This window comes from Pseudorasbora parva, chromosome 24 (genome assembly GCF_024679245.1).
Source record: "Pseudorasbora parva isolate DD20220531a chromosome 24, ASM2467924v1, whole genome shotgun sequence".
In the NCBI taxonomy this organism is placed as follows: domain Eukaryota; kingdom Metazoa; phylum Chordata; class Actinopteri; order Cypriniformes; family Gobionidae; genus Pseudorasbora; species Pseudorasbora parva.
In genome coordinates this window covers 35,603,651-35,627,129 of record NC_090195.1, presented here as the reverse complement: position 1 = coordinate 35,627,129, position 23,479 = coordinate 35,603,651, and the positions used below count along the sequence as shown (strand labels likewise).

At 39.1% G+C, this 23,479-nt stretch overlaps 2 protein-coding genes across 4 annotated transcripts in view; both read left to right on the top strand.

Annotated features, from left to right (window-relative positions):
- Positions 1 to 13,954, top strand: part of LOC137064223 (E3 ubiquitin-protein ligase HECW1) — a 121,621-nt gene extending 107,667 nt beyond the window's left edge. For all 3 annotated transcript variants that reach the window (XM_067435586.1, XM_067435584.1, XM_067435585.1), the window contains 7 exons: positions 2,384 to 2,536; positions 3,048 to 3,146; positions 6,716 to 6,845; positions 8,639 to 8,785; positions 8,894 to 9,008; positions 10,148 to 10,346; positions 13,356 to 13,954. In XM_067435586.1, coding sequence (XP_067291687.1) covers positions 2,384 to 2,536; positions 3,048 to 3,146; positions 6,716 to 6,845; positions 8,639 to 8,785; positions 8,894 to 9,008; positions 10,148 to 10,346; positions 13,356 to 13,467 — 955 coding nt within the window. In that variant the 3' untranslated portion in view covers positions 13,468 to 13,954. The remainder of the gene's footprint in view (positions 1 to 2,383; positions 2,537 to 3,047; positions 3,147 to 6,715; positions 6,846 to 8,638; positions 8,786 to 8,893; positions 9,009 to 10,147; positions 10,347 to 13,355) is intronic.
- Positions 13,955 to 22,254: 8,300 nt separating this feature from the next.
- The window catches only part of stk17a (serine/threonine kinase 17a), a 71,414-nt gene continuing 70,189 nt past the window's right edge, over positions 22,255 to 23,479 (top strand). The window contains exon 1 of the mRNA XM_067434651.1: positions 22,255 to 22,718. Coding sequence (XP_067290752.1) covers positions 22,561 to 22,718 — 158 coding nt within the window. The 5' untranslated portion in view covers positions 22,255 to 22,560. The remainder of the gene's footprint in view (positions 22,719 to 23,479) is intronic.

The following is a 23,479-nucleotide window of genomic DNA, read 5'->3' as shown; positions in this document are numbered from 1 at the left end:
TTTACAGTGTAGGGCTAATTCGCAACACCTGTCCCTAGTAAGGCTTTTAACAGTTAAGATAATAAAGAAATAATTTTACAAAAATAAGAAAAAAATTACAGTGAATACAATAAAAAAGCTAAAGTTAGCATCAAAAAAGCTAAATATATCAAATAAACACATGTCATTAAAGGGTTAGTTCACCCAAAAAGGAAATGTCTGTCATTAACTCCTCTCCCTAATGTCGCTCCACACCCGTAAGACCTCCGTTCATCTTCACACACAGTTTAAGATATTTTATATTTAGTCTGAGAGCGTATGCAAGTGTATGCACACTATACTGTCCATTAGTGATGGGAAGTTCGGTTCTTTTCCGCGAACCGGTTCTTTCGGACAGTTCGTTTCAATGATCCGGTTAAAAAAACCGGATCACCGGTTCTTTTACGTCTTTACGTAATGACGTCATTTCTATCATCCCGGCGGATGAAAATACATTCAAACACATCCATATAAAGTATTTGTAATCAAAACTTAGTATAGTAATAATTATAATTGACATCATCATCATCTTGGAAACATTTTTTCATTTATGTTTTGCAACAGCACTAAATACAGTTCACCAAATCGAACTGAATCGATTGTTACAACATCTACTTCAAGATATTAGTTTTATTTCTAGTTTGAGAGACTGTCACTGTCACTGTCGTGCAAACACTGATGTTTTACACGGATTAAATAAACGTACATTGACAGAATAGGCTAGCCTACTTACACAAATCCTCAGTGTTCACCCGTGCTCATGTATTATCAGCATCAGCTGTCCCAGTCCGAGAGAAACAGTTCGGTTACGCCGCTATCACGCATGCTCAGTATCTCAGCTCACCGGTTCTCAGAATCGAACATGTCCGAAAGATCGAACGTGTCCGATAGAAACGGTTCTCGATTCTGTACCGGTGATCCGTTGCAACCGGTCGATCTGACTCGAGAACCGCTGTATCAGTGTGTGTGTGTGTGTGTGTGTGTGTGTGTGTGTGTGTGTGTGTGTGCTGAGCACAGAGTGCTGAGCTGCGAACTGCTGCAAGCTGAATAGTCTATATCAAACCTACTGTTTTGATTACATCTATTTTAAAATCTTTATCGACTTAGAAATTAAATAAGATAAAAGCTGTTCCTGAAAATATCATGCATTATTGATAAAACAAATAAATGTTTAATTTGACCGTTTTACAATCTATTGTTTCCAAAACTTTAAAATAATACAGTGACAGCTTTGTTATAATGTTTCCAAACGTGATTAGTTTTAAATACACTTAACCTGCATTTCGTTCCTCTGAACAAATAACACGCATGCGCAGCTCATCGGCTCATCGGTTCTCAGTATCGAACGTGTCCGATAGAAACGGTTTTGATTCTGTACTGCTGATCCGAGGATCCGACAACCGGTACGTTCGGTTACACGCGCATGCTCAGTATCAGCTGCTCGTGAGTTCATCAGATCTCTCAGCAAAACATGTCTCACTTCAGCTAACGATTGGAGTTACAACATCTACTTCAAGATATTCATTTTATTTTTTAGTTTGAGAGACTGTCACTGATGGCAGAAAGTTAATATCTACAGTATTTGTGGGATCAGCCCTGATTTGAGACGCGAACCGTTTAGAACGATTCAGTTCGATTTGGTGAACTGGTTCGACCGGTTCACTATAAAGATCCGGTTAAAAAGAACGATTCGTTCGCGAACCGGACATCACTACTGTCCATGTCCAGAAAGGGAATAAAAACATCATCACAGTAGTCCATATGAGACATCAGTGGGTTAATTAGAGTCTCTTGAAGCATCCAAAATACATTTGGGTCCAAAAATAACAAAAACTACAACTTTATTCAGCATTGGCTTCTCTTCCGCGTTTGTTTTTAATCCTTAAATAAAGTTTCGAATGGTTATGAATCAGCGAATTGATTCATGATTCAGATTGCGTCTCAAACTGCTGAAATCACGTGACATTGGCGATCCGAATCATGAATCAATTCGCTGATTCATAACCGTTTGAATATTTTGGGTGAACTAAGCCTTTAAATATAGGCTATGAATAAAAGGCCATCAAAAAAAGAGTGCCAAGCATCCCACCTGTGTGACGGTGACAGTTAACGGTTATCATCACCCGTACTCAATCCCAGTCTCTCCTCAGCTGACGGCTATAAGAGCGTTCTTCTGGACCTGGAGCGGTCTAGAGATGTGAAAGCACCCTTAGTTAAAGTTTTTATATTTGTTGGAAGCCAATTCCACACACAGAAATAAACATTTTGGGCAAAAGATGTTTTACAAAAGGGAACTTTATAGCCTCCACATGTAGCAGCTCTACACGATGCATACTCAAACATAATGCATTGATGTTCTCCATAGTTTGGACTACAGCGGCCCGTCGCGGGAGTTCTTCTTCCTGCTGTCTCAGGAGATGTTTAACCCGTACTACGGCCTGTTTGAGTACTCAGCCAATGACACGTATATGGTGCAGATCAGCCCCATGTCTGCATTTGTAGAGAACCACTTGGAATGGTGAGAAATCCTTCCTACTTTACTATCTGTGTCCCTAATTACTGCAGCTTAGACTGGGAATGTTTTTGAAGTTCAACTTTGTAGTTGTCGGGTTGATGTGGCCTGTGGTTGAGGGATTGCATGCCTTCTGGTCAGCTGGAAAGAAAGCCATGTAGAAGCGGTCACACTACGTCTTTGTTTTCGTCTCTCATTTCGGGATTTTGACTGACAGGGAAAACGGGCGTCTTGTTGAGTAAATTATAGTGTTAGTAAACTAAATACAAAGACAAATTCCCAAAGTTTGCCTTGAACTTTATCCAAACTAGGGACACGTCTGGTGAGTGTCATTGTTCAAATTCACAAATTTAATTGAATTTAAAAGTTGGCTCCAGTCACGGTGTCTGACTTTAGCTCTATCCACAAGGTGAAGACGTCTTAAAGGCTGGGAATGTAGCAAAAGCAGGATCTGTATTACAATAGGGCATGTACAGAACATTATAATATGGATATATGTTTTGTTGGACCCCTACAGGTTCCGTTTCAGTGGCCGTATTTTGGGTCTGGCTCTGATCCACCAGTATTTGTTGGATGCTTTCTTCACCCGACCGTTCTACAAGGCCCTGCTCAGACTGTGAGTCTCTATGGGTTTTTTTAGTGTCACGATGACATTATAAAGGCTGGAATGCAATACACAATACAATAGATTTTTTTTGCAGACTTTGTAAATGGTTACAAAGGGAAAACTGGGCATCATACACTAAACGACTGAGGTTCACACACTAGCTGACCTTTAAGGTCATTATGAACACAACACACTCACACAGAAACATGCACCTCGGATACACATGACAAATAAAAAAAATGTTCTAAAATCGTCTTAAAATATCAACCATGTTTGATGTAATGCGACTGAATGGAAACACAGTCTGAAGCTAACAAATCAGATTCGGTTCCTAAAGCTTGCCGCAAAGCACCGGTAAAACTAATGATTATGAATGCGTCTGAAAAAATAGCAATGAGACATTTTAATTATTTATTAATAAACAAATGTAGTCGTGTCGGCTGCAAAGATGAAGTTGACTATCTTGTCTCTGCAATTGTGATCACGCCTATAGAGAGAAATGCACCTTTCATGCGGATTACATAAGAAGAGTGTATTTCTTTTTAATTTGAATTGGTTCTTTCAAAAGTATTGGGCCGCCCCTCCAGATGCCTGAGTTCAGGTGTTCAGTCTCTTCATGGCCACAGGTGTATAACTCCAGCTCTCGGCCTGCAGACGCTTCTACACAGATTAGTGAAAGAATGGGTCGCTCTCAGGAGCTCAGTGAACTCAAGCGTGGGGCCGTGATAGGCTGACACTAGAGGATGGATACCCGACCCGAGCCTGACAGGTCCCGATGGTACCCGACGGGCCAGGCCGGGTTAGGACAGATATTTAGAAATGACGTTCGGATCGGGCTCGGTATGACGTTTAAAATCGTTTATGACGTTTAAAATCGACCTTTTAAATTTAAAACGGGGTACAGTTTTTCTCAGTCGCTTTGGTACATTTCTCAGATCAGAATTGAAATTCTCAAAACTACCTGTTCAGTTCTCACATCATTGTGTCTCTTGTGCACATCAGAAAAGCAGTTTCTCATTTCCTTTGAACAAGTTGCAAATGCACATCCATGCCAATGATTATGTCCAATTCTCTGCTGTTTCCTACATTATCAGCTGCTTATGTCATGTTGATCAAAATGTATTATATTCTGTTGAATAGTCTCGCCATGTCACCAAAAGTCTTTACATGCAAAATGTTTGAACAAGTTATCATAATATGTCAAGCATATTTCTATACTTTCATATTTCCATTAGACTTTTTTCTAAATCAGTTATTCAGTGCTGTCTTTTCTTTTCTTTATCTCAATGACATGTTCTGTCAATAATATACAGGACAAACAATAAGAGTGTAAATTTGAATCTTCTCCATTCTCTTGCAAGTACACTCACACACACACACACACATACACTAAGATGTAGCTTTCAATTGACAATAATTGTCATCAAAACTTTAGCCGTAGTTTCCATCAGAACATCCCTCCAGAGTAAACTGTTATATTGACAACATGACTGGCACTGACATGTTCATCGACACAGATATTTACTTCTGAGAGATGAACGGAGGATTTTGAGGAAGAGAGTGGCTTTTGCAGGTTATCCATGGGGTTTTGCTATTTGTACAAATTGTTTTGAGAAATGCACTTACTGTTTTGCAAATTGTGAGTTTGATTCGAGAAATGTACCAAAGCGACTGAGAAAAACTGTAATATGTAAGTAGCCAATGATCCTTTTTAACTTGATGCAATGGTTTGTTTTGTGATTAAGATAAATGCAAAATATTACCCTAACATCCGTCTTCCTGTGTGCGGAAATTTGTTTATGTCGCTGTGCCAACAACGCACAACACGTGCTAGCATATTGCCCGCGGTATACGCAGCAGTAGCGAGCGCAACTTCAGCTGCTGGCCGGAGGACAGCCTTGAAGCCATCCACAGTTGAGGATGCAATCCTTTTTTTTTCATAAAACCTCGATTAGCCTAAAATTTGATGGATAGATTATGTAAATAAATCCCATGTTGTAGTTTAGGAATCATACAGTTTGAGAAAAATGGTAAGAGTGACTTTCATTTCAATAAGCATTTTAATTGTGTTACGTTAATGTTTTGTTCTGTTAGCTTAGGACATTTTTAGCAGACCTTTGTTCATTTAATTTTAGTTGGCTATATTTGATTGGGCTCTGTGTAACGCTTGATGCCCCATGCGCGTGCTGATGCGCTCGTCTGTAAACATTTCAGAATGCCTTCCTACAGTTGCTTAATAAAAGCGGGCTTTCCACACAAACAAACGTACATGTGTCATTAGTATATGAGAGAAAAAAATTGATTTTAACTGTCGGGTTCGTTTACTGCTTTGTCGGACGCGGGCCGGACTCGGACAGAAAAATACGGCCCGATCCGCACTCTAGTTGCCACCTGTGCAATAAGTCCATTCCTGACATTTCCTCACTACTAAATATTCCACGCTCAACTGTTAGTAAAATCACAGAGCGGGGTCAGCGCATGCTGAGGGTCACAGAGCGCAGAAGTCACCAACTTTCTGCAGAGTCAACAGCTCCAGACCTCCAGACTTCTGTGGCCTTCAGATGAGCTCAAGAACAGCGGAGAGAGCTTCATGGAATGGGTTTCCATGGCCGAGCAGCTCATCCAAGCCTTACATCACCAAGAGCAATGCAAAGCGTGGGATGCAGTGGAGTAAAGCAGCCGCCACTGGACACCCACAGAACTTTCAAGGTCCAGAAAGGTAGTCAAGAGTAAAGACTACATTAAAATAGTCCATGTGACTACAGTGGTTCAACCTTAATGTTATGAAGCGACAAGAACAACAAACAAACAAAAATAACGACTTTATTCAACAATTTCTTCTCCTCCGTGTCAGTCCATGTTTGATGTATTAAAAACAGTGTTTCTACATCAAAATGCCAGCTCATTATTGGCCATTTCCTGCATTAGCATCACACACATGCGTCGGGGTGCTCACATGAACAGCGTCAACTGTTTATCTATATTTGCTATTAAAGGGTGCACTGCAAAAAATGATTTTCTTACTTAGTATTTTTGTCTTGTTTCTAGTCCAAACATCTAAAAATTCTTAAAACAAGAAGTATTTACTAGACAAGTAAAAGTAATTGTCTTGTTTTGGGTGAAAAATAACTCAAAAGGAAGAGCGTTTTTGCTTAAAATAAGCGAAATAATCTGTCAATGAGGTAAGCAAAATAATCTTAATTCAAACAGAAAACAAGATAACTTTTCTTACCCCATTGGCAGATTATTTATCTTATTTTAAGCAAAAACTCTCTTCATTTTAAGTTATTATGCACCCAAAACAAGACAATTACTTTTGCTTGTCTAGTAAATACTTCTTGTTTTAAGAATTTTTAGATGTTTGGACTAAAAACAAAACAAAAATACTGAGTAATAAAAGCATTTTTTGCAGTGTAGCCTTGGAAATATATCAGCTCAAATCTGTAGACTGGCTCTGATTTTCAGGCAATTAGACTCAACTTGTCCAGACTGTAAATCTGGGCAGTGTCATATATTATAGCCTTAAGCAGAGTTTTAATTGATGATGTTTGATTGGATGTCTGTTTTATGGTCCATAGAGTGACAGATTTAACTGATTTGGAATACCTGGATGAGGAGTTCCACCAGAGCTTGCAATGGATGAAGGACAACGATATCACTGACATCCTGGATCTAACGTTTACAGTCAACGAGGAGGTCTTTGGACAGGTGCTGGATAATTCAGTCTTTTTTTGAAGCACCAGGTTTTTCATGTGTCTTACCAAAATGCCTGCAATCATATAAAGGAACTTGAGAGTTGAGTCTCGCTTTCAGGCATCTCCATTACCTACAGCAAACCAAACCTGGTTATCAGTTTTCCATATTGTACTAAAGTTGCAAAAGGTGGCACGTCGGGGTCACCAAAGCAAACCAAACCACACTGTTTACACCAGTGTTTCTCAACCCCAGTGGGTTGGCTCTTTGGTAGATCAACTTGTTACTTCAGAAGTACTACAGCGGTGTCCATTCTTGCTCCTAGAGGGCCTTGTTTAGGTCTAACCTAGGGCTGAACGATATTCTGTTTCAACATCGACATCGCGATGTGCGTGTGAGCGATAGTCACATCGCCAGAACATGCGATGTGAAGGGTTGTAGCCCATGGTGTATTAAGACGAGAACGGTCTATGTAGCACACAGTAAACACGAGTTTGTTGCTGTAGTGATATGCACGTTCCGTGTGCCTGGACAGTGATTGGTTCGCTGTGCCGCTGCTCACCGCTCACGGCCAAACATTCACTGCTAAAATGCGCAACGAAGAGGATCCGAAGAGGGGGAAAAAAAAGGTTTGTACCAGAAATAATCTTTTTGGGACTATTTCGGCTACATAAAGGAGGATGTTGAACAAAAAGAGGTACTTTGAATGGCGTGTCTTGTGGCCACAAAACAAGAAAACACCAATTTGTCTGATTACTTAAAACGGCACCACAAAGATCTTTACGACGAATACAAAGCAGGGCTCGACAATAACGCTTGTCCGGGACATATGAGTGTTTTGAAGGGACAAGAGAAAGAAAATTTTACTTGAAGGACAAGAGCCTGATTAAAATAAAAAATAACTAGCGAATCACCAAAATGCAAGAATGTTTGTGCATTTATTTAGTGTAAGTGGCGATCGATTGTGGATAATATATAATGAACTGATGATAATAAGGTCGCGCTGTTGACGCTCGTGCAGCCTCTCGAGGAGAAATCACAACACTAGAGCGTTTTCCTGAATACCATCACGACTGAAAATGACACTGATTTCATATGACAGTTCCATAAACAACTAATTAACATTCACTTAAAGTCACTTACATTTCAGATGCAATATTTAGTGTTGTTGTTCTATTTCAGCAGTGAAAATCATTTACAGCAGAACTGCAACAAGTCTTACTCATAGCAACAAGTGTTAACGATTCAGTGTTTGAACGAAACGTTTGAATGAACGACTCAGTGACTCGCTCATTAAGACGGTAACCTGCTGCCACCTACTGGAGGTTTAGTTTCATGTTTGCACATACTGTCCAACATTTCTTTTTGTCACTTGTAATGAAGCTTGATTATTAGTGAAATTATTAATATCCCGGAATGGTAATTATTGACTTTAGCCTGGATTGATGGCTCTCAATATTGCAATATATATCGTTGGGGAAAAAAATATCGCAATGTAATTTTTTTCCAATATCATGCAGCCCTAGTCTAACCCATATTAAACACATCTGAACCAAGATTTTCAAGATCACTAGACACTTCCAGTGTTGGGGCAAGTTGGAGCTAAACTGCAGGACATTGGCCCTCTAGAAGCAGGTTTGGACAACCTTGGCGTACTTATGTTTATGCTACTTACATTAATCCCTTCTCCTTTAGAACAAATTGGTCGCTGAGGGTGCATCCATGCTTTTTAACCTGCCATGTTGCTAATACTTTGAATTATAAACATTATTTCTGCAGCAGAAAAACTTTTTTACATCGTTCGACAGGTGACGGAGAGGGAACTGAAGTCGGGGGGCTCCAACATCCAAGTGACAGAGAAGAACAAGAAGGAATACATTGAGCGTATGGCTAGATGGAGGGTGGAGAGGGGGGTTATGCAGCAGACCGAAGCCCTTGTGAGAGGTTTCTATGAGGTATGCCAGCTTGAATAGTAGCCAATCTAGACAACGGTTAAGTGAAACGATTATTTACTAAACATATTCAGATGCTTTGTATGTCAGATGTTCCTTTTAACCACGCAGGTCGTAGACTCGCGTCTGGTTTCAGTGTTTGATGCTCGTGAGCTGGAGTTGGTCATTGCTGGAACAGCCGAGATCGATTTGAATGACTGGAGATCCAACACAGAATATAGAGGAGGTAAGCGGATGCCTACTGTGGCACAAAATTACATGGGAACTACTGTCAGCATTTGGTAATGTTGTCAATATATCTCCAAAAGGGTTCAAAACTACCCATAAATCATTAACTATTGGAGAAAAATATTCACATGGTCCTCATTAGTGATTAGACGCTTGATTGCTCAGGTTTACCATTTGTTCCATGTGTAGTGGTTTCACTTTTCTTTCAGGCCCTCTGCTGTGAATTACTATGGAGGGTCAATAGTATTTTACCCCACCGCAAATGCCAAAACAAGTATCCCATCTGTTTAGATTGCAGTTCATTACTTAGAACAGAGCTGTTGACATTGAAAGCATAACGGGTGAGCCCTGGAGAATTTCATATGACCCTGTGGTGTTGTGGTTTCACAGTGTCGAGATGATCTCACTTGAAACTCTGTTGACTTTTCCTGCACAGCCTATGCACATTCAGATGGAGACCCTGAAGGCCCTCTTTAGTGGAACACATTCTCTTTCCTTCTTATACTTTACCTCATTTAAATGAGATTGTTTCAGCCAAATTCTGAGTTAGTTTCTTTCTGTAGAAGGCCCTCCCAGAATGCAAGCTCAGCAAAGACAAAATTGTCCAAGACTTTGAATGACTACATTCATTTGATATTGAGAAAGGTCACACAAGGACTACTTTAACCAATATTTGTGTGTGCTATTTATAATAATGCTTTTTAGAGTACCATTGTTAGCTCAGCAACAGGCTAACAATAGCTCCAGCATTCATTAAACAGACCTGTACCAGCTAATCAAGGTCTTCAGGATCACTAGGGCTGTGTTCCAAATCTCCCCCTATAGTAGACAGCTAACTATGACAAAGCTTTATAGTGCACTGAACATTCAATATTGTCCTGTTTAACACTGTGAAGCTGCTTTGAAACAATCGGCATTGTAAAAGCGCAATATAAATAAAGTTGATTGATTGATTCACAATCACCTGTAAGAGCTGTGTTTGTGATGTTTGAGCTGGGGGAGGTAAGACGGGCATTAGGGGCGTTTGGAAGAGGGTTCGAAAATATGCTTTATTTATGCAATTCTACTAGGTGCCACTCGTGCTGCAAAACTACATCCTTCTCTTTTAACTTCACTGGAATCTCTGTCAATCTCCAGGTTACCATGATGGGCACATTGTGATGCGTTGGTTCTGGGCCGCGGTGGAGCGCTTCAATAATGAACAGAGGTTGCGCCTGCTGCAGTTTGTGACGGGCACTTCCAGCGTCCCTTATGAAGGTTTCGCAGCACTGCGTGGGAGCAACGGCCTGCGCCGCTTCTGCATCGAGAAGTGGGGAAAGGTTACCTCTCTGCCAAGGTACACTGCATGAGATACTCATTGTTACGTCTGGCATGACAATCATATCCGTTTCTGTGTCCAAATGCTACACAAAACCCAAACACATACAAACAGTGCTAATGTACATTCACAGTGTTCTGTAGAACTACTAGCCTAGAAATCTAGACGCACCCTAGCGGCAGCAAAATTTAATCTGCCTCGAGTCTAGCAACTCTCAATACACGTCTGAGCTGTAAAAACCAAACTCTGGTCAGGCCAATCACATTGTGTATAGAGTCGGTGGGCGGGGCTTAACATAATGACGGCCGAGTTGTGCTTGCGTGCTTCTAGTAAACACAGAAGCTGGAAAACGGCGGTCTGTCGAATCAGCTTTGACCCCGACTCCGGAAGACTCAGAGTTAAAGGTTTAGTTCACCCTAAAATGAAAATGATTTCATTAATTACTCCCCCTCATGTCGTTGGACACCCGTTAGACCTTCGTTCATCTTCAGAACACAAATGAAGATATTTTTGTGTAAAGCTGAGAAAGGCTTCAGATAGGCCTCCATTGGCATTCCGCCGTTCATGACCCAGAAGAGGAGGAGCGAGACCGACACGGAAGACAATTGGCGGATAAAGTCATTATTTTGATTTTTTTTGCGCACAAAAACTATTCTCGTCGCATTATAAAATGATTGTCCAGCCGCTGTAGTGAGATGGGCTTTGTATCGATGTGTTTAGGGCCTTTATGGGTCTGAGTGGGAATGTACTGAATGCCAATGGAGGCCTATCTTGACCCTTTCTCAGTGTGGTGTGACAGGCAGCGGGGCGAGGGACCGCGAGAGCGGGCCGGTGATTAAGGTTCACGAGTGCCAGCTGCGTGGCACACCGGTCTCGTCTCGCGGCCATGTGACGGGAGCATATAAGGAGAAGCAAGGGCTGCGGAAGACGAGAGAGGACCAGGCCTGGATTTTATGTTATGTTTTGTTTGTGTGTTTGTGGGCAGTCGTCCGTGAGGGGCTGCCCGCGGTTTTACTTTCGTTTTGTTTATTTATTTTGAGTTAATAAATGTTGGTGAAACGTTCGCCGGTTCCCGCCTCCTTCCTTCCCAGCTACTAACTTCGTTACACTCAGCTTTCAACAAAAATATCTTCGTGTTCTGAAGATGAACGAAGGTCTGACGGGTGTCCAATGACATGAGGGAGAGTTATTAATGAAATCATTAGATGCCATTTACATTAAATACAAATATACCGCCGTTTATTAAACGATTGATTTGGCCAGACTAAATTACGGAAATCACAGAGGTATTGCCTGTGGCTATAGTGTAGGGGTTAGAGACGCACGGCATCAAGTTTAGACGCAAAACGATCAGAGGTTCGAATCCGACTTTTGCTGAACTCGCTCTACTCCCTTTACCATCACATATCAGATCAGAAAGGCATTTATTTTCAATAAAAATAGAGAAAATATTAGAAAAGTGGACATAAAGCGTATAACGTGTTTAATAATAAGTGTTTATCAGTTAGGGGTCGGTAAGCAGACATGTGCTGAATTACAGACCATAAAAGTGAGTGGGTCCAATATCATTGGTCTTAAAAAGTGGTTGGGTCTTGTCACACACACACACACACACACACAATGGTTCTGACGCCTATGGTTGGTCAGTTGAGAAGATTACACAAGTGCATATTTTGCTTAAAGTTTGTTTTGTCAACTTTTCAGAGTGCATTACCATATAGACGACTAGTTAGATTAGAGATGCTACACAATTTTATACCTAAAATTGATTCAAGCAGTGTTTCAGATCTTCCCATTTATATTTGCTTTAACCAACATTTCTTTGTGTAGTCGTCTATAAGCTTAATGTTTTGTTTACCTACCATGTGCAATTCAATCACAGCAGCAAAGGAAACCCTCTTTCAGCCTTCTCTCACTGCTTATACTTGTAAATAAAGCTATCCGAGATGAAAAAGTGTCATCCTGAAAACCAACTTTTAGACTCCAAAGCTCACTCGGGCTTGATTTGCATTCAGTGTCTCACCTTGAAATTAATTTCACCCGGTTCGTCTGGCAAACAGAAGGGACTGCGGATCAAAGCCTGGCGCCGTCAGCACTAAAGTACAGGCTCATATTTCTCTGTCAGGGTAAGAACGGCTTGGAGTTTGTCATTGTGTGTGTACAGCGTCAGCCAAAGCTAAATAAAGGCAGTGTGATGGAGCGGATACAGATGCCTCACTCAGATACAGAATTTCACATGCCGCTATGGAGAAGTGTGTCCTTTACAGCAACACTGCGAAAAATGCTTCTCTTACTCAGTATTTTTGTCTTGTTTCTCGTCCAAACATCTAAACATTCTTACAACAAGAAGTATTTACTAAACAAGCAAAAGTATTTGTCTTGTTTTGGGGACAAATAATTCAAAATGAAGAGAGTTTTTGCTTAAAATAAGATAAATAATCTGCCAATGGGGTGAGAAAAATAATCTTGTTTTCTGTTTGAATTAAGATTATTTTTCTAGTACACTGGTGAGATCTGTGCATGGTAGGTTATGTAATTATTTTATCCCTTATTTAATTTATGTGTGAACGTAATTTATTTTATTTTAATTTATGTTTTTCTTCTCCTGTACTTTATTGTATATTTCTGTTTCTTTTGTTTTTAGTTATTCACTTGATTAACTATTTGTGTTATGATGTTAGTTTTGGTCAGTCTGATGGACAGGGTTCTGGGGTAAGAGTTTTTGAGTTTATGTAAGGTTATTATGTTTGAAAAATAAAGATATTGTTGGAAAAAAAAATTATTTATCTTATTTTAAGCAAACACTCTTCATTTTGAGTTATTTTCCCCAAAACAAGACAATTACTTTTGCTTGTCTAGTAAATACTTCTTATTTAAAGAATTTTTAGATGTTTGGACTAGAAACAAGACAAAAATACTAAGTAAGAAAAGCATTTTTTTGCAGTGAAGGCAGCTCACAAAAATGTAGTGTTTATGTCGCCTGTTTACTCTTGACCTTTGACCCCTGTGTCTCTTTGTCTCCTGCAGGGCTCACACATGCTTCAACCGCCTGGATTTGCCTCCCTATCCATCATACACAATGCTGTATGAAAAACTTCTAACCGCTGTGGAGGAAACCAGCACCTTTGGTCTGGAGTGAAGTAGAGATTTTGTTTTTATTATTGTAAATACATTTTCGATAAATCAAGAGACTTTTTAGAGATTTTTTTTAAAACTAAATAAATGTGGGCATTTTGTTTAAAATGACTTGAAATAGCATGTTTCTGCTCTAAAATATAAGATGTGTAGTTACTGTATTTGCGGGTTGAAAGCCACATGTATGCAGTAGTAAAAACCAAGCTCGGCCTGACTCTCATCCTCCTCGTCATTTTATTGGTTAAGCATCAGTGCATCTCCGTTCTGATTGGCTATTCCTTTAAAGGGTTAGTTCACCCAAAAATAAAACCCTGTCATTGATTCCTCCAGTGGTTGGACAGCCGTCAGACCTCCGCTCATCTTCACACACAGATGAAGATATTAGTGTTGAAATCCGATGGCTCAGAAAGGCCTTCATTGACACCAATGTCATTTCCTCTCTCAAGACCCATAAAGGCACTAAAGACGTCGTTACAAAGCCCATCTCACTACAGCGGCTCTACAATCATTGATGAAGAGGCCAGAATAGTTTTTGTGCGCAAAAAAACTAAATAACGACTTATATAGTGATGGCCGATTTCAAAACAAAGCTTCGAACCGTTATGAGTCAGCCACACCAGTCTCGGCTCACGGCAGTGACGGGAGTATAATTGGAGGAGCGTGGAAGACGAGAGAGGACTAGGCCTGGACTTTATGTTATGGTTTGTTTATGTTTTATTATGTGTGTGCAGGCAGTCGCCCGCGTTACTTTCGTTTTGTTTATTATTTATTATAAAGTTGTTGAAAGTTCGCCGGTTCCCGCCTCCTTCCTTCCCATCTCCAAACTCCGATACAAGCATATGTGCCCCATTCACGCTCCGACTCCGGGAACGTCTGAAGATAGCAAAGCTGCACGCATAGGATTGTGGGTGATTTGAGAACGCGAAGAGCGCAAAGGCTACTCATATGCATCCTTTCCTGTATATGACACATTTTTCGAACGAAGGACTCAGTCCTTGGTTGAAATTCCGAGGATCCTCGACATTGGAGCAGTCCTTCGTCGGATGTCGATGACGTAGCATCCTTGGAATTCTGGCTTCCGAGGATCCTTCCTTGACATTGAGAAACGCCTTCTGGTGATCCGAATCATGAATCGATTCACTGATTCATAACGGTTCAAAGCTTTGTTTTGAAATCTGACATCACTATATATTTTTCGCACGCAAACTATTCTCATCTCTTCATAAATGATTGTAGAGCCGCTGTAGTGAGATGGGCTTTGTAACGACGTCTTTAGTGCCTTTATGGGTCTTGAGAGAGGAAATGACATTGGTGTCAATGAAGGCCTTTCTGAGCCATCGGATTTCAACACTAATATCTTCATCTGTGTGTGAAGATGAACGGAGGTCTGACGGCTGGCCAACCACAGGAGGAATTAATTAATTAATTAATTTTTGGATGAACTAACCCTTTAAAATTTGTTGAACTGGGATTTTCAGTGCCTGGCTGTGTTTGAAATGGAATACTAACATACTGCGGTGACACTTTATTTTACTGCGTCCTTGTTACATATGTAAACAACAGTAAATTATTTATAATTATTATTTATAAATAAATTATTTATAATGGAACTAACCCTAAAACAAACCCTAATCGTCTATAGTAAATACATGTTGTTAATTAAAGTAAACCTATTATGCAATTATGTTTGAACACAGATGTGTGTAAACAAACAGCCTATAGTGGTAAAAATCCACCCTATACTTTTGTTATAATGCCCATCAATATCTTTATCAATCTCTCATATTTCCCTCAACTACTAGTAGGGAAGCCCCGCCCATGCCTGCTGCTGATTGGCCCTGTTAGCGAAGACACGCCCCTAATTGAGATAATTACATGCAACTAACCCTAAAACAAATCCCAATCCTACTAAACTCTATAGTAAGTACATGTTGTTAATTAAGGGGGACCTATTATGCAAAATCCACTTTTATAAGGTGTTTGAACACAGATGTGTGTAAACAACCAGCCTATAATGGTAAAAATCCACCCAATACCCAATCAATCATTATCAATCTCCTCTACTCCTGTAAGTGTAGGGAAGCCCCGCCCATGCCTGCTGCTGATTGGCCCTTTAGCGTAGCCACGCCCCGAGTCAGAAACACAGAGACGCCATTTTTGTTCCCTCGCTGTATCCGCGCTCGAGTATTACAATGTGTGTGTCACAAACATCACTAATGTAACTCCACAAACTAACGCTACATAAATGATCCCCTAAGCGTTCAGTGTAAAGTGTGGAGCTCTTCCTGAGTCTCTCGTCTGTGTCGACTCCGGCTCAAACATGCACGGCTGATCCACAGCGGCTTATTTCTGACATTTGTCTGAGTGAGATTGGCCTGTTTTGTTATTGATGGAGTATCTGACGCTTGTGTAAAGGCTCCGCCCTCTGGAAGGGGGCGGAGAGCAGCAGCTCATTTGCATTTAAAGGGACACACACAGAAACGGCATGTTTTTTGCACACATTTTGGGGACACACACCAGAGATTTATATTACATCTTGTGAAAAGGGGCATAATCTGCTCCCTTTAATATTACTCAGTCATAGGCGTAATTTACGGGTGGGACGGGTGAAACATGTCCCCACCACTTTTTTTAAAACATCTTGCTTCACGGATGAACCTAACTAATACAAACAAAACATCTCTGGTTAACTAGAAGAGTAGGCACTATCATTTTGTTCGTTTGTTAAATAAGAGGCGATCTGGGGCTCGTTGCCGCTGTTGCAGAGACTTTCTATTTGTTTCGGTCAGATAACAAAACAAAATGCACAAAAACTGTCCCTGCTCTTGATGTACTGATGATCTTCGGTTTTGATGAGAGAAAAAATTGGCTACGAGGGCAGATTAGAAACGAGAACTTCTGACAAGTTTAACAGACTAGACCAGGGATTATAAGCAAAGTGTGCAAATCTATTTGCCTTTATTCACGTGAAAAATCTTGGCACAACACTATATTGTGTTTAGATGCAATAATTAAACGAGATCTATATCAATAAATGAACTATTTAATTGATTTCCGGACATCTTAATACAATTTTTTCTGCAATTGTTATTGTACATATATCTGATATAACATTGTATCAGCAATGCAACCCCCCTTAATACGCCGTATAGTGCATATCATATGCACGCCAAAGCTCATTTTGACGTATGAGCGCCCCTCATATTTCAAAATGAGCTTTGGCTTGCATATAGTACACAGTTTTCTCGCGTGCATATGATACGCAATTTATATCCCACCGACCTTTTAAAACAAAGTTACGCCACTGTACTCAGTAGTTATATATAGTATTACACAGTAGCAAGGACACCTTAAAATAAAGCATAAGTTATAACCCATATTGCTTATGAAATACTGCACATTATATACTGCCAGTATGGAAAATTACACAATAAGCAACATATAAACACTTCAAAGCGCAGTAATATGAAATATTGTTCTCACACATCATTACGCTGCATGTTTAATAATTTAGCATGTGTTATCATATCAGAAATTGTTAAATGTGTGAAAATGAAAACTTTTGTTTAGGACCGACGCATTGCATTATGGGGTAGAATACTCGTCACAGTGTGCTCTATAATGTGCATTGCATCTGTGTATTGTATGTATGTAGGCATACGGATGTGCACATTGGATGCTGTGTAAATAGTATGGTGTTATGCTATTCCGAACACAGCCACTGACCAAACATGCTCATATCATCGTCTGAACTCCAAACCACAGCAAATTATTTGGGTTGTTATAATTTCTGAACTGTTTTTGCACACACTGCAGAGTATACAAGAATATATGCCTACTTTAATCATGTCATTAAAAAAGGATTCTCGTCTCCTCACTCTGAGTTGTCAAGATTTGTTGCCAGCACACATGGACAGTACACACACTTGACCGTGATGTAAGCGACTTTATTGCGTAACCAAATTAGTGACACTAAGCTAATCAGAACTTTCTGTCTGTGTGGGCCACGTTACAAACAACTCTCTAAATAATGCTTCACAAAGGATTAGTTCACTTCAAAATGAACATCTAACCTTTTTCCATCCCAGATTTTCACCGCTTTCTTTCTTTCTTCAGTGGAAAAGAAATGACGTTTTTTGAGGAAAACATTGCAGGATTTTTCTCCTCATAATGGCCTTCAATGGGAACCAACGGCTGAAGGTCCAAATCAATGAGGAAGAGCTTCAGAGACTCTGATGATCCAGAGGAATAGAGTCTGATCCACACAAACCATCACACATTTATTAAAAAATACCAAAGTGCCGGCCTTCGGCCAGACATTCAGTGTTGAGACTGTCATCAGTCATGGCATCTGTATTCATTTTATTATTTAATTAAACAAGATTTGGTTTTCTCTGTGATATTTTTGTCCTACTACTAGTAAATATATTAAAATGGCATAGTTTGGACAAATAATGCGTCCTCTAGAGATGGACACAGCGTAAAGTAGAAGCGAGAGCGGACGGGTCAATCAAACATCAATTTAAAGAAACATTAAAGCTACACTGTGTAACTTTTTTAGTTTATTCTTAGCTAAAAACACTTTGTTCTTTCAAAAATATATGTGCTCATTAATGTATATTTACTTCTTTCACGTAATAAAGTATTCTCGTAAGTTTATAATATGCCATTGAAAACACATACGGGTGAGGGGTTCGAATGCCGGTCGCCATGTTGGCCCTCCATCTTGACAGTACAGTAGCAAAAGAGGGACATACCTGTAAATTCAAGCTTCGCCTTTCGCGTTTTAACACTCGATGGCACCGTGTCGAATGTGAAGAGGGGGATTGCCGTGTTAATCTTGGACTAAATCAGCCACCGTAGGAGTTAAAACAAAATCAGAATTGAGAGGAACAGAAACTATTATTCACTGGATGGTCATATTCCTACACTGTGTGATATTTTCCCCCATCTAGTGGTGTAAAGGTATATGACCATCCAGTGAATAATAGTTTCTGTTCCTCTCAATTCTGATTTTGTTTTAACTCCTACGGTGGCTGATTTAGTCCAAGATTAACATGGCAATCCCCCTCTTCACATTCGACACGGTGCCATCGAGTGTTAAAACCAAGCCTGCAGTCTCCTTCTCAGATACTGAAGCTTTCGCGCCTCTATCGCCCCCTGGTGACCGGTCCCAGTATAGCCGCATCTCTGTGTTTTCTAATGGACGCGAGGCAAACTAAACAATAAAATTACACTTCAAATATTTGTTCCCCAAAGTTAGTTAATGTCATTGAAGGTAGTTATCATCACGATGATTTCATTTCAAGTGTTCGTTTTTAAATAAGTTTAGTTTTAGTTAGTTATCTGATGCTATAAAAACGGGGATGTGACGTCATGATTGACAGCTGAGGTCGACGACTTCTCTGAGTGAAGTCTCTGAGGCACTAACAGACTTTTTTCGGGATTTTTGTGAGCAGATTGGAGCTTAAGCTTTAATTTCTACATTTCCATAACTGTTTATTTCACACCAACATAATTAATTGTTCTGCATCTGTGAGAGTGTGGGCGGGCTTTTGATATTGCAGCTTTACTTCTTCCTGCTCTCTACTGCGCAGACTCGGTCCTAAGATGTCAGCGCCGTGCAGGCCGCATGAAAGCTTCAAATCTGGCAAGCGGAAACGGACGATGTCGAGTCGTCCATATTTTTTTACGGTCTATGGTTAAAACGCGAAAGGCGAAGCTTGAATTTACGGGTATGTCCCTCTTTGGCTACTGTACTTTCAAGATGGAGGGCCAACATGGCGACCGGCATTCGAACCCCTCACCCGTATGTGTTTTCAATGGTATATTATAAACTTACAAGAATACTTTATTACGTGAAAGAAGTAAATATACATTAATGAGCACATATATTTTTGAAAGAACTAAGTGTTTTTAGCTAAGAATAAACTAAAAAAGTTACACAGTGTAGCTTTAACATACAGTAATAATCATGAAATATTTTGATGGACTCGGGAATAAGTCCAATTCCTAATATGTTCGAGTACGAGACAACAACGAGTCCAAAACAAGACCATTAAAATATGGTCTCGAGACCAAATTCAAGTTTTGAGAACTACAACACTGTATCTAGCAAAACCATCAGCCATTTTCAAGAAAAAATAAACATTTTTGTACTTTTTAACCTCAAATGCGCGACTTCACTGCCGAAAAACTCCATCTTATGTTCAGACCTAATGTTAAAATCGTCTGCAATTTTATTTTCGTAAAGGTCATTTGATTTAGTCTTTGCACGTTTGTTTTTTCAACTCTAGTCCGGCACTTCCACCTGCGTCGTGACCTTTCTGACGTGACGACATCATACGCCGTGAAGAACAACAACACTGAAGATGAGCGTTTGAGGTTAAAAGTATATAAATGTTTCTTTCTTTTAGTAAATGTGTGATGGTTTGTGTGGATCAGACTCTATTCCTCTGGATCATCAGAGTCTCTGAAGCTCTTCCTCATTGATTTGGACCTTCAGCCGTTGGTTCCTATTGAAGGCCATTATGAGGAGAAAAGTCCTGGAATGTTTTCCTCAAAAAACTTCATTTCTTTTCCACTGAAGAAAGAAAGAAAGCGGTGAACATCTGGGATGAGATGGAGGAGAGGAAATGATCAGGAAATCCTTTAAAGCCAAATCTTTTTTTTAGGGCCCAGGGATGAGCTTCATATAATAACTGCACTGACTCATTCACTATATATATTTCTCTGAAAATCTTATTTATTAAGACCCCATCTTGTATATTACTGGGTTTATCTTTATATAATAAAACAAAAAGGATGCATATATACAGTATTTTATTGATGAGTCATGCAAACATGAGTTGGTTTATCCATCATAGTTGTAACTGTAAAACTAAACAGACTTTGAGTCCTATTTATCAAATTACAGATGATAACTAAAGGCAACACGAACCTTTCTTTATGAATATGCATTGGTGCTTTTATGTGTTTTTATTTGCATTGTTGGACACGACCGCTCATCATGTCGGAAGTGTTTAATGCATGCACGGCTCTTATGACAGTGTGTATCATTGCATTTACTGTCATGAACCATTCCTGTCCAAACACGTACTATCAAGCATAACTTGTTTTACTTATTGACCGAGATTGTGACACTCTGACCGTTTGCTGTTGTTCAATGCTCAGTTGATTGATGATGTTAGAACAATGATGCATTTTTATCATTTTTTATTTGTTGGCAGTTTTGTATTTTATATTCTTTTTGTATTTAAGTTCAAGATGAATTAATGAAATTGCATATGAAAACCCTTTACTCATTTTAACTGTTGATGAAAAATGTAAATATAAATATTTATGAATACTAATTACTGTATATCAGTATAATTCTCAGTTCGAGATGAACAGACTTTGCTTTTGCCCTAAACTGTTGTATATAAATGTTAATAAACTATCACTTTGTTGTATGTATGTTCACTTGTGTGGTAGTTGCTACAATATAATGCATTCATAAATACTCCAGCTCGAGCACTAGATGGCCTCACTCCAGTGTTTTGGTTTTGAACAATATCATTAACGTGTGTGTGTGTGTGTGTGTGTGTGTGTGTGTGTGTGTGTGTGTGTGTGTGTGTGTGTGTGTGTGTGTGTGTGTGTGTGTAGCATAATACAATGTTTTAAATAGCACAGAATACGAGCAAAATCATTACAATACAACCTAGGTGATTTATTATCAAACAAGGTGCACATTTACTGTATAATGACACAACACAATATGTTTTAATGTCTGAATTAAACACCCTCCATATGTAAAAGATGCATGATTTATATATATATATATATATATATATATATATATATATATATATATATATATATATATATATATATATATATATATATATATATATATATATATATAACAGAACTTAAATACAAGATCTGGGAATGAAGCCAGGTTGTATCGCTTACAATGAGCAATCATAAGATAAGCAACAGATACTGGATTTGCACAATTACAGACACAAAAAAGAGAAGATTTAATAAGAACATTTCTTTTTTGGGGGAGCTTAAGTCTTTTAGCTATTAAATCTATTTTTAGTTTCCCATTTTTAAATGATCTTAACTGTAGCACTTTGAGGTTTGTTCTATGTAAAGTGCAATACAAATACAATTTATTCTTATTATTATTATTATTAAGGTTAACTCATATCTTTGAATGAATCACAATAATGCATACAAAATTGTGCACTGTTTTGTTATTTATAAGATTAAGGGATGAAATAAAAGTTAAATTCAACAAAAAAAGATTAAAAGCGTAAAGGAGATAAGCCATTTTTGCTTGTGGTTGAAGCATTTTTCATACAAGCTAAATAAATGAACAACATATTCAAGGGACAGCTTTTGGCTTTTCATAATAAAAGATAATCTCTTTGAGGATGAAGGTGTGTGTCATATTTCTAGGGTTAAAATATGGGATGCGTGATTAGATTCGAGAATAAAAGTCCTTGTTAGGTCAACATTAACTCGGTAACCGTGTATGTACATAAATAACATAAATTCAGATCACAGAGAAGGATATCGCTTCGTGTTTAAACTTAACTTATGGCATTGTCCTTTGTCCTAAAATAACCCAAACATCAGTGTTTTTTTTTAATCTGTAAGAGTCATTTTAATTAATTAATCAAATGGTCATCTCTTATTGGACAAATGTCATTCAAAGAAAACCTCCTCCCGCCCACTGACAAGTGCTTGATCGTAATTGGTGGAGAGGTCTGTCAATCACACCCGTTGCCCCGGCAACTGAAGTCTGAGAGCAGCTTGGCGTTGACTCGCGCTAGAAGCGGCAAACGAGCTGAAGAGGAGAGCTGTCGTCATCCTCGCCTGAGCCCTAAACTAACGCGTTTTATGCACTCAGGAGGAGTTTTAATCGAAGATGAACGTATCAACAGTTGATATTTTAGACACGCGTCCATGTTGTAAATGTTAGGTCAAAATTCAGGGAGTTTTATTAAGTGAGGTAGAGTGCGATAGTGTAACGGTCACCTGTTGGATTCGGTTTGCAGGCATAAGTAAATTACACTAATAATCCAGATTGACGTTTACAGCAGCCGTTATGATTCCCGAATGTCCGCGAACGACCGAGTCCCGAGGCCGTGTTCGGTGTGAGTCCGGTCAGAACCGCTCCGGGCTGCTGCGTGAGATCCGAACCGCCATCCGGAGCGAGCCGTTTACCGAACGCTATGACGTCATCCCCGGTAAAGAGTTGGGCAGGTGAGTTCTACCTGTGTGTGTGTGTGTGTGTGTGTGTGTGTGTGTGTGTGTGTGTGTGTGTGTGTGTGTGTGTGTGTGTTCCTTGTTTAGCAATACTTGTGAGGGCACAAATGTCCTCACTTTAATAGTAAAATATGAAAACAACTCACTAGTGAGGACATTTGATTGGTCCTCACTAAGTTAGTTAGAAAGGCTTAAATCGGCCAAAACAAGTTTTTATTTAAATCTATTGATTTGCACATGTTTGTGATGGGTAGGTTTAGGGATAGGGGTTGGGTTGGAAAGTATCATTAACCTGATATAAAATCTGTGGAAGTCTATGTAATGTCCTCACTAATATAGTGAAACAAACGTGTGTGTGTGTGTCAGTTGTGTCACAAGTTGGTTTTATTTGTGTGATGCTCGTGCTTATATATATATATATATATATATATATATATATATATATATATATATATATATATATATATATATATATATATATATATATATATAGTACAGAGCCTGGACCAATGTAAAGCTGAACTGAAGACTTCTGTTCAGAAAGGCTTTTATGTGTTGATTGTTTGTATTATTCAATTTAATTAAATGTTTTACTTTTTATTCATTTGTTATTTTTCCTTTTTTCTATTGTTGCACTTTGAGATTCTTCTCAATGAAAAGTGCGTTATTAATAAAATCAAATATATTAATATAAATATAATATTTCACTCTGAAAAGGTTTACTTTCACCTTTTTGTGAATTTAAAAGTATTCATTTT